The sequence below is a fragment of the Cibotium barometz genome, chromosome 17 (assembly GCF_041138505.1).
Source record: "Cibotium barometz isolate CiBa-2024 chromosome 17, ASM4113850v1, whole genome shotgun sequence".
Classification (NCBI taxonomy): domain Eukaryota; kingdom Viridiplantae; phylum Streptophyta; class Polypodiopsida; order Cyatheales; family Cibotiaceae; genus Cibotium; species Cibotium barometz.
The window spans coordinates 44,917,896-44,929,526 of record NC_141062.1 but is presented as its reverse complement, the minus strand read 5'-3'; the positions used below and the strand labels follow the sequence as shown (position 1 = coordinate 44,929,526).

Here is an 11,631-nt window from a genome sequence, read left to right as displayed (position 1 = left end):
GAGAGAGATGGTTGTAGAGAGGGAATAGTTCTTTTCTGGAACCTTGGTCGGCCGCCAGTAATTATAATTATAAAAATCGTGAAAACCGTTGAGTGAAAAAAAAAAGTTTTTATCGAGCAAGGCATGCATTGCGCCATGCAAGCGGACGCCATGGAAACGGCAACATTATCCATCACAAACCATGGATTTCATGATCTTCTAGGGTTTGCAGGAAGAAGCAGTAGCAGAACTCTCGCTCATCTAGGACTTGCAGGTGTGCATAACAGAAGAAGAAACCGCTCCTCTGTCCATTTAGGATTTGAATGTGGACATAGCAGACCAAGAAGAGAGCCTCTGATTCGACTAGGGTTCGCTGGTGCACATAGCAGACGAAGAAAAACCGGGCCTCTGGTTCGACTAGGGTTTTCCGATAAATGTGATAGGGAAGACGGCCCTCTGCTGCAGCTAGGCTTTGCAGAGAAATTCAGGGGAAGGAACCGGTTTGCAGAGAAGTTGAACAGCAGGAATGGCCTACTACGGTTTGCAGAGAAACATAGCCTACAGAACTGGTTGCGGCCCAAACTTGGGTTTCTTGGCCTCCTGGAGTTTGCAGGTGGTTGTAACAGAAGAAGCAGCACGCCTGGGGTTCTGCTAAGTTTTTCTTCCATTTGCAGCAGAGTAAACAAGCCTTTGCTTGCTGTAGGAGAAAAAGTTTGTACCAGAGGCAAAAGAGTGGATTATAACCGCTCATCCTGGTCTGTCAGGACACATCAATGGCCCTCGCGGATCCCGTCAGCTTCATGCCATGGCCAAAGCGGATACTTTTCTACCGACGAATTTGGACCTTACCCATGGGATCCTTCATTGCATATCTTGGATAACAATGGTACTCACTCTCCTTTGCTTTCTTATGAGACAATGCATCTAAATTTTGTTTGTTGTGCCTGGGAGAAGGGTAATGGAAAGGGAATATCCTTGTTATCATTAACATAGGTTTATTGTAGTATTTATTGAGTTGCACTGCAGACTTGCTAAAAGCCCCGTGCTTCGAGTTTCATTAGTATCAGAGCCTAGGCTTCCTTTCTCTTTGAGGAAGGTGGTCTCGCTCTTGGAGCAAACAATAACTATTAGTGTAGATAAGCAAGGCCAGCCAATTTATTGGTTTTGAGCTAGACATGCGATAAGAGCATGTGCTAACAACCAGACAGGAAGAACAAGTTATGGATAAGCAATGTAACTGGAGTTGGGGGCCTTACACTTAATTATTAATGCAAATTAAACAGTTATGGCAAAACAGCATTCACAATACAAACTTGAACCACAAACTGTAAAAGAAAGAGATATGGAGAAATGACAGCACACTGGGCCAGAATGGGCCGACCCTACCTTTCGAATATTTTATTGCCAAGGAGTATTTCATATGTGCAGACCTGGGGCCTCCTTTTCTCCCTGATGGGAGAATGGCCAGATTATCCAAAAACACAATAACCAATGTTTCAAAAACATCCGGGTCTTTGACATTTGCCCTAACATATGCCCAGAAGAAGCAACCACAGCAATCTTTATATAGAAACACCAACACCTATGTGAGAACTGTTCTTCCCCAGTCATCACAGGCCTTCATAAATAGCATAAAACATAGCTGAATTGATAATAGCAAAATACTCCTTAGTTACTCATGAGTCACAGGCCTTAATATATAGCATAAAAAAGAGTTGAATTGATAATACCAAAATACTCCATATTACCCACCAATTCCTACATGTGAATACGACCGGAAATCTTGCAGGTGTAATACACAGCTGAATCTGGTTTTTTTATTTTTTTAACACTTTGGCTATCATATTGTTTGTTGAAAATCCTCATGCCATTGTACCCAAACATGCTCCGATGGGGGAATCAATCGTTATGGACAAAAATAGGGCGTACAACAGCAGTTAAAGGCTGTACGGGCATCATACAGAGCTGTATGGACATCATACGGAACTCTACGGGCATGTAGGGACAGCATTACAACGGGTACAAGGAGATGGATAGACGTTGTTTTGCTACTGCGGATGTGAAAATCAAGCTAGAACAGGTTGTTTTACATCTACCTGAAAAATAGGCTAAAATTGGCTGAAAACAACCTAATATAGCACAAATCTGCCAAAAAGCAGATTCACGTCCTCATCCTCTTTTTATGTGTGTCCAGCCTTAGAAAAGTGTCTCATCAAAAATAGAGTCTCCATGCGCAAAATAGAGTAAAGTTGGGCACCTTGTGAGTATTCCGTCATAGAGAGAATACGTATTGAACTTTGCCACACAAGCAATCTAGGTCATCTTGTGGACGTGTCTGAGCCGGGCCTTACTTCACAAAAATGGAAATTGTCTATGTGTTAGTCCTAGCTAGATGCTTGATTACCATCCCTAAACTACTTTGTGCATAGTTTGATCTGATTCCAAAATGGTGTTCTCCTTTCCTAAACAAGGGATTTCATATGGTATGCTTCAGTGAGGACCACGGTAGTGCAAGGTGTTTTTGCTTGAACCTGCACCTCCCAAACAGCGAATCTGATACTAAACAAACTCATAAATTTCAGCTTTAGTTTTAGCTCCTTGTCAATGTCCTGTTCTTGACAATGTTAATGAAAAGATATTTCTAACACGTGCCTTTAACTACATATATGAGTGTTGTGCCTTTACATTGTCGTTCTTGGTTTCTTTTTGTTTAATCAGCCATTCTCACCTGGTATATTTATACAGTTAGATGTTTTCATGAATGGTGAGGACTCAGCCTGCACTTTTTTGGGCTGTCTTTGCCTGACATTTGGATCCTATGGCAGCAATTGAGTGGATCCAGGAGGACATTGTTACCCTCTTCACAAGTGATGGACTGATCCAGATTGGAGGCTCCTTGATCCCCCATCAAGTATCCCCAATAGAGGTGTTTATCAGTCCTTAAGAGTCCACTTTTTGCTTGTATCAGTTGATGCAGTGAATTATTTGGCTCACTTTAGCCAACTTTTGCAGCAAATCAGTGTCTTGTGGTTTATTAGTTCCACTAATTTGAAAGTTTTTTCAGAGGAAACAATCCCATGGAAAGGTACCTTTCAGGTATCGACGCTTTAGGGAAGAAGACTACATGAATCCCAAACAGGGTCTCTGTCTTGGTGCCATTTTTGATATTGTTGCAACAAATGTGAGTGATTGATTGTCTGCTTGGCTGTATTTTTTAGTATAAAGAAAAAAGGACCGTTACCTAAGTTCTTATGGTATGCAACTCTTTTGTGAGGTTTGTTCCCTTCTGTGCAGGGGCTTGATATGGGGCGAAGGTTCTGTGTATTTGGATTCTGTCGGTCTATTGAGATGCTTAGTGATGTGGTTGAAGATACCGTTTTGGAGCAGGGTGGAGAGGTAAGTGGCATGGGCTGTTAACTTATGTGCTTTCATGTAGGAGGGCATTAAAAAACTAGGACTCTTTTGTAAAGCTCATGCATTCCTGGGGTGTCACTGACAGGTTGTACTTGCAGCAAAAGGCAATTCCGGAGGGTTGAATGAGAAGCTTTCCATGACAGTGGCGGTGCCTCTTCTCTGGGGTGTACCACCAGCGGTTGATTCACTAAACTATGCCATACGGTGTGGTGGTGGTATTGTTGAGAAGGTCTCTTGCCAATGGGAGTTTCTTTAACATGAAGCTGGGATTTCATTGGTGACTAATAATATGGCCCCGCCCTGAGCCCTCCATGTGCCCTTGTGCAGCTTGGCATCAATGCTCCCACATGCTTGTGGTTGGTCCTGGCATGTAGATGCTGTAAATACCCATTTGATTGTACATACGTTTGTTGTAACATTATTGCTACATATGGGCTGTTGTGAGCCTGTGTTATATATCATATTGGACTATTCTTCCATTTTTAGTGTCCTTAACCTCCAAATGGTTGCAAGGATACAATTATTATGGAAGTGAAGCTGTGGAGTGACCTTAAGAATTTGACCTTCACCAGCAAGCATTTTGCCAATACAGGTGGATTTAAGGATAAACCTAGATTGGATGATGATTATGAATAGCTTACAAAGAAACACAGAAAGCAGACCTACATGTTGGAAGAAACTGTTACATCTTTGTGTATCATGGTAGAAAAAAGTATTAAACAACATGCTTTACCACACTAGCTATTTGAGTTATCATAGATGAGTGAAGGATTTTTTGTCAATGTCTACAATGGTAGAAAGAATCATTGAGCCTACGTGAGTGGGTCAAGGGTCCTCATTAATTATGTCTAGTAACTTTTCACATGAACATGCAATGATGTGAGTGGTAACATCTTATCATGTGTCACGAATCACATTGTATGATTCTTCCATTATATTTTTACATCTACTAGGAACATTTCATTAATTACACAGATGGATTCAAGGTTAAACCTAGATTGGATGATAATTTTGAATGCCTTACGAGGAAACATGGAGAACAGACAGCTACATCAATGTGTGTCATGTTACCTGTGCCTCAAATTGACCCAACACCATTGGGGCATCTGCAAGAAACCTCTGCTGTAGTTTTTTTAATTGTCAAGGACCAGATTGTATGGTTGAGTGTCCTACAAAGAACACTCCGAATGTCTCAAAGGGGGTGCACCATTGACATCATTGTCATGGTTGTGGAGTAGATCACTTATACAAAGATTGCCCCTTGCAAGCAACTGTCAACTCCACAATTGAAGGCTTACTTGTGGTGAACTTTAATGTGTTACACACTTAGCACGGTAAGGTAACTGCTGTTGCATTAAATATGCTCACATGAATGCATGCCAAGCAAAAGAAGCCAATGATTAAAGAAGTTGTAAAAAGCTTCTACCTTGAAGCTTGTTAAGGACAAACCCGTCCAAAGGAACAAAAAGCCCACCACAAGTGGAGAAAAGAATCCAACATTTGAGACACGTTTGAGAAAGGTGATGGCAAAATTTCCATACACAGTGGCTCTGAACAAAACCAAGACTTGTTATCCTCTTTCAAAGAGGGGGGAAAATGAAGAAATGCTGCTTAGCTAGCACTTGAAAATCAAGAAGCTCCTATAGATCTAGATCCACTACCTAAACACTTTGTTGAATACCCAAATCCCCTCGAGGAGAAACATGGGCTTGAAGAAGCGAAATGCTTGGTTGAGGAGGTCCAAGCAAAACTCAAACCTAAACCAAAGGAACATCACATAGGATTTGCAAGGATTCCTCCAGAAATAGAGCTTGAACTTGAACAATCTGCCATGGTTTGTGAGAACTATGCCTCTTCGAACATGAAACCGACAAGGATTTAATAGATGCATAGAACCATAGTATGCAGATTCAAACAAAAAACCATATCACCCATATGTGACACTCCAACACCTTCTATATGATAGATAACTCCCCCACCTCTTAGAATGTGTCACCCATATGTGACACTCCAACACCTTCTATATGATAGATAACTCCCCCACCTCTTAGAATGTGGGGGCTTGACTTTTCATAGGTGTTGGAGTGTCACCCATATGTGACACTCCAACACCTTCTATATGATAGATAACTCCCCCACCTCTTAGAATGTGGGGGCTTGACTTTTCATTTGGCAAAAATATGAAAACTAGCCACCACCTCAGGCTTGGAGAAACATGGGTATCCCTATGCCAACCCTCTCTGTTGGTGTTTTAAATATCAATGTCCAAGTAGCTCCTAACCTAGAAGTTAAAAGCTTGGGGTATTTCACACAATCTTTTTACACTACAACTAACGGCTTGGTGTGCAAGAGTGTTTCATGTAGTCTGTATGGCTATGATCAAACTGGGTGGGCAAAGATGAATGCACACTCACAACGCAGACGACAACACAACAATCTTAGAGCTACCCACGGGCAAGGTAATAATCCTCTGAGAAGGGGGGAACACATCAATCTTAGAGCTCCCCTGGGAAGGCGAGAATACAACAAAATTGATACTTATAGCCCCTTGCCTATGAGAGTGTAGCTTGGCTTGGTGGAAAGCCCAGAAGCTAGCCCCAACGTTATGTTTTTGGGAGAGCTTACAAATCACTGGGATAATCAACACCATCCTCGTATTATATTGCCATGTTTAGTGAGATGCAGATAAGAAGTGTTGGATTCTTTGATCAACAATTATATATTGGTAATAATCCTATGGAATGAACCCTTGTGGGGTATAGATTTCCTGTGATTTTGATGCAAGTGCACTCCAAGACGGGTGATACTTGGAAGACATTGGATTCTTACCAATTCATGCCAGATCAATTGGTAAGAATGCACGGCTACCCTAAAGCTTGAAACAAAGGAGGTAATGACACTTACACCATCCCCATATTATATTTCCTTGTTTAGTGAAATGCAAATAATAAGTGCTTGATTCTTTGATCAACAAGTCAACATTGACAATAACCCTATGGGGTGAACCCTGTGGGTTGTAGATTTCATGTGATTGATGTAGGTGACACTTGATGCCACATCCAAGGTGGGTGATACTTGGAAGAAATTGGATTCTTACCAATTGATGCCACATCAATTAGTAAGAGTGCGCGGCAAATAAGAAGTGTTGGATTCTTTGATCAACAAGTCTACATTGGCAATAACCCTATGGGGTAAACCCTGTGGGGTGTGGATTTCATGTGATTGATGCAAGTGCAGTCCAAGGTAGGTGATACTTGGAAGAGATTGGATTTGATGCCACATCAATTGGTAAGAATTCACGACTACCCTAAAGCTTGAAACAAAGGAGGTAATGATAACTCCTTTGTGATAAAGAAGAGTCCACTTCTAAACCCACTGATTGCACTCAAGTCTAATCCTTTACATCACTAGTATGAGAGAAAAACCCATAAGGCTACCATGTCCCCAACTGGCCACAAAGACGTCGAAGAGAAACCCAAGCAAGGCCATGAAACCTTGCCAACAAAGAACCCACATCATGCACCAATAGTGGTTACCTAAGAATTTTTTTAGAAGTTCAAGGCTTCCATGACAGCAACCCTATTATTTAAGTTCCCAAGAGTGAGGCCCCAAAGCCATCACCATCAACACAAACCTCTCAATAGAAATCTGCTTGATCAACTCAAATAGTGTTGCGGCCTAAGGAAGTGCAATGAAGGCATAAGAACCTCTCCTCACAATTGGGGAAGATACAAGAACCTACTTGTGAGATGTAAGATAAGGAAAAATAACAACTAGATTTTCTCTCTCTAATCCTAAAAGTGGAGTTTGTGACATGTAAGATAAGGGAAAATAACAACTAGATATGCTCCTTCAATCCTAAAAGTGGAGTTTCTTTGTTCAAGAAACCCTCAACACATCCATTATGCGAGTGGAACCACATGAACCTGCATCCGAGAAAATGCAGAGGCTATAAGAACCCATCTCACATGAAGGCACTTGTTCAAGTCAAGAGCTTACTTTGGCATTTGTCGAAACAAGTGTCATTTGGTACCTTGCCATAGAGTCGTAAATGCAACTTTTCATGTGGATGCACTAGCTCATCCCTGTCACATCCTCTTGTTGTCACACCGAGATGCTTTAATGGCTATGGGTGTGAAGGTAGAGCTTCAATCACCTTGATGGAGGTGAGAAGAAGGTTGCCTACATTGTGGCTCAATCACACAAGAGATGAATAGTGGGGGGAAGCTCATGCAAGATAGATCCTACACTCAAACCTATCTAGCAAGCATCCACCATCATGCAAGATTCAATAGAACTCTAGCAAGAGGATAGGGAGAAGAAGGAGAGCTCACAAGTATTATATTGCAAGAAAATGAATGTGTATTGCATAATGTCAAATTGACTTATATATGAATGGCTAGTGTTCACACTTGGCCAGCCATAATTTGAAAATGGTCAAGGGCCACTATTTTCCTTAAGCAAACACAAAGTATGTGACTTCCTTATTTAGCATTCAGCACTAGGTAAGGCTGCTTCATAAAGTCCAACATCATCTTACAAAATATAGGCTTATGTTACATGAAGGTAAAGATGGCGAAAGCGCCTTACGGTAAGACCAGCAGGTGAAACCATGTAAACCGACAAAGTGGTTAACATCCCTCCCTTCGTAATAGTGACCACATCACCAAGCTTAACAAGTTGAGCAAATGCTTTTTGGTTCCAAAGATGTGTGGATGGTTGAATGATAAAGTCAATTAAGAGGCCGGTCCACGTGCTTCAAGGCCTATTGGAGATAGGGTTTGGTTTGCCGTTGAGTTAAAAAGCATGTCGAGGTGTCGAGGCTACATGTCAAGGTGTCAAGGCTGCATGTGATGTAATGTGGGCTTAAAAATGCTTAATGTGAGGCATTATCTCTGAGGTTATGAGGTGTTTTAAGCCTGTACAAAAGAGGGCATGTGGCTTTAATTTGTGGATTCATGCACCAAGACCACCTCATTTGATGATGAGCAATGACCAATGGTGGTCCAAAATTATTTGGTGCAGTAAGGTATGATTCCCAGAGAGTCTGAAATCTCATGGCGGTAATAGGTATTGGAGTGCTTCATTATGTGTTGCACCTTTAGTAGTGAGGTTGTTGTTTAATGATGGTGAAGGTAGTTGAAGAAGAGGCAAATGGTCCAATGGAGACCACAAGGGGTTGCTTTCTTTAAAGGTCTTCAGAGGTTCCCACATAATCAAAGACGACCGATGGACCAAGCTTTCGCCCACCATGGCCCCCCCATCCAAAGATGTACTTGGATGGCTGTCGTCGATATGACAAGCCTTGGTGCATGTGCTAGGTATTATGAGTACCTATGTATGAAAGATGTGTGTAAAGTGTAAAGCCCTATGAGTAATGGATATTGGGCTGCTTCACTGTCTGTTACACCTTTAGTGGTGAGGTTGTTGTTATGATGGTGAAGGTAATGAATATTGGGCTACTTCATTGTGTGTTGCATGGTGAGGTTGCTGTTATGATGGTAAAGGTACTCAAAGAAGAGGCAAATGGTCCAATGGAAACCACAAGGAGTTGTTTTCTTTGAGCATCTTTGGTGGTTCCTACATAATCAAAGAGGATCATGATGGGTTGTACCATGGACTAGGCTTTTACCACCATGGCCCCCCATCTAGAGATGTACCTGGATTGCTTTGTCGATGACAGGGCTTGGTGCACATGCTAGGTATTGTGAGTACCTATGTATGAAAGATGTGCAGCACGTGAAGTGCAAAGCCTTGTGATTAATGTAGGTGGTACATGCATTGGCCATGATAAGGGATAAAGGTGTGCTCTTCTAACCTAGACAAGCTCTCCAACACTTGTACTTTCTTTGACAATTATTGCTGCTTTCCTTGAGATTTTTTTAACTTTGGTTAAGAGAAGATTGTGGGATTTAGTCGTGAGGAGCTTGGTGTTTAAAGGGGTTAGTTATTGTGGGATTTAGTCATGAGGAGCTTGGTGTTTAAAGGGGTTAGTTATTGCCAAGGATGGAATGTATCCAAGCGATGGGCCAGGATTTAGCCCATCATCCCCCCCCCCATCAAGAGATATACCTAGACACAAATGTTTTATGTGGGGTGCTCAATTTTGAGAGATGTAGACTTAAGTATAAACAATCCTCTATCAATGGATAAGAGTAAAAATAAAGTGACAAGAAGAAGAGCTTTAGAAGTGTTTTGGATTTTGTAGATCCCACTTAAAGAGCTTGAGATTAAGGTGTGGTGTTACAACTAAACACCAAGTTATGATGATGACAGTAAGAATAAAGCATGAGATTCAATACCTATTTTAAGCTTAGTGATGCTATTAGGAAAACAAATCAGATTTGCAAGCATGTGTAGGTATCGGGATGAAGAAGAGGCAAATAGATCCACATGTTGATGAGCTTTGAAGCTTCACTTTTTGGAGTTCTTCTTTCATCCTTTATTTTCCTTGTGCTTTGTTTCTTTTTTCATCCAACTTTTTTTGCTCTGGTCACCTTTCCATCTTTATTGTTGGTGTGTCGATGTGTTTTTTTTCTTGTTCTTAGTCTTCTTCTTCTTTTTCTTCCTCCCTTCTCTTCTTCTTCTTCTGCTTTTGCTTCTTCCTTTTCTTTTTCTTCTTCATTCTCTTCTCTTTCTTTCTCTCTTCTCTTATTTTTCTTTCTCTCTTCCTTTTCTTCCTCTCTCTTAATATTTGTGTGTGTGTGTGTGCGCGCACGTGCGTGCGTGCGTGCCTCTGTGTGTGTGTGTGTGTGTGTGTGTGTGTGTGTGTGTGTGTGTGTGTGTGTGTGTGTGTGTGTTTGGTTTTTTTTAAATCAACTGTGATGTGTGAGCAAGCTGACACATGGGTGGTCGGTGTGTGCACACATGGGCAAGAATGGTAAATTTTATTTATTTTTCAACATGTGAGGAGGCAACTAATGTGGACACGAGGGTAGTCAATATGTGTGAACATATAGGTGTGGACACAAGGGTAATCAATGTGTGTGAACATATGGGTGTGAGTGTGAATGAGGGTAGTGAAGTGAAACTTTGACATAACAAAGTTGACTTTATACTTCTAGCATCGCTTTTTGGCATCTTCTCATAGACCCACTTTGACATAGTAAGGTTAACTTTGTATTTCTCAATAAAAAGCTTCACCAAAAACATAATTATCTTCCTTGGTCTACTTCATAATAGCGAAAGGACATTAATATGCCAACTATTGATGGTGGTTTCAAGAATCTAGGGCTAGTAGGAAATTGAAAGGTGGAGAGATGTGGGAAAAAATATCTCATTTTTTGGACTTTGCTACCTAGATAATGATAAGATTATAAATTTCAAAGAAAGGACAAATTTATTATATGATTATTAAACATAATTATATATATATATATAATAAAGTCATTTATGTGTTGAATACAATTTTCACAATCAAAGGTAAGATATAAAAAGAATATAATATATATACCCTCTGACAACTAATACTATTTATACTTTATTGTGAAGTTTTGAACATATATTACAAGGTAAGGGGACGTATACAAAAACTCAAAAAAGACTCTTTAAAACTTTTTGAATAAAAATTCTCATAGGCCTTTGTTCCTTGATTATTTTTGTAGCACTATGATTGCCTTGTCATGAAGAATCTTATGATTGCCTTATCAATATGATTGCCTCATTCTGAAGAATCTCAACTAGTTATTTGCTTTAGCAAGTGTTGGAGAAGATGGAGAACTAATAGAGCCAAAATAAGAACAAGCAAGGCCAAAAGAAAGTGCCTACTCTGCACAAAAATCATCAAATTAGACATTGAATAGAAATATTGCCACGTACTGTTTCTATTCAAAATTTGTCCACTTTTTCACTTTTCCCATTCTAATACAATGTGGGGCAGTGGGAGGTGCTTTACTATTCTCTTATCACCCCACCTGTCCCCCGTATGTATTTGTGGTGCATATATATATATATATATATATATATATATATATATATATAGAGAGAGAGAGAGAGAGAGAGAGAGAGAGAGATCATATTACATCTACAAAGGCTAGATATGAGACATGAACAAAGGCATGTCATGTAAATACAAAGATTAGAGCATATGGCTCTATAGTGGTGGACAAACGAGAGGGGGCCAAGGAGTAAGAGTCTCTCGATGCGAAAGTCACTCAATAATGAAGGTGGAGAGAATAATTCTCATTCTCTTGTGTGTGAGGAAAGTGTGAATGGTGTGTTCTTCCGCAAGTAAGTCGA

At 40.5% G+C, this 11,631-nt stretch overlaps 1 protein-coding gene across 2 annotated transcripts; it reads left to right on the top strand.

The window, feature by feature from the left end:
• Window positions 1-80: 80 nt before the first annotated feature.
• Window positions 81-4,049, top strand: LOC147630057 (uncharacterized). 2 transcript variants are annotated; one of them, XM_086811665.1, is made up of 5 exons: window positions 81-865; window positions 2,805-2,905; window positions 3,044-3,160; window positions 3,274-3,375; window positions 3,479-4,049. In XM_086811665.1, the coding sequence occupies exons 1-5, from the start codon at window positions 124-126 to the stop codon at window positions 3,647-3,649; spliced, it is 1,233 nt and encodes a 410-aa protein (XP_086667791.1). In that variant the 5' UTR covers window positions 81-123; the 3' UTR covers window positions 3,650-4,049. The 2 variants fall into 2 exon arrangements, with proteins under 2 accessions (XP_086667791.1, XP_086667792.1); XM_086811666.1 differs by having other exon boundaries at window positions 121-865; window positions 3,492-4,049.
• Window positions 4,050-11,631: the final 7,582 nt, after the last annotated feature.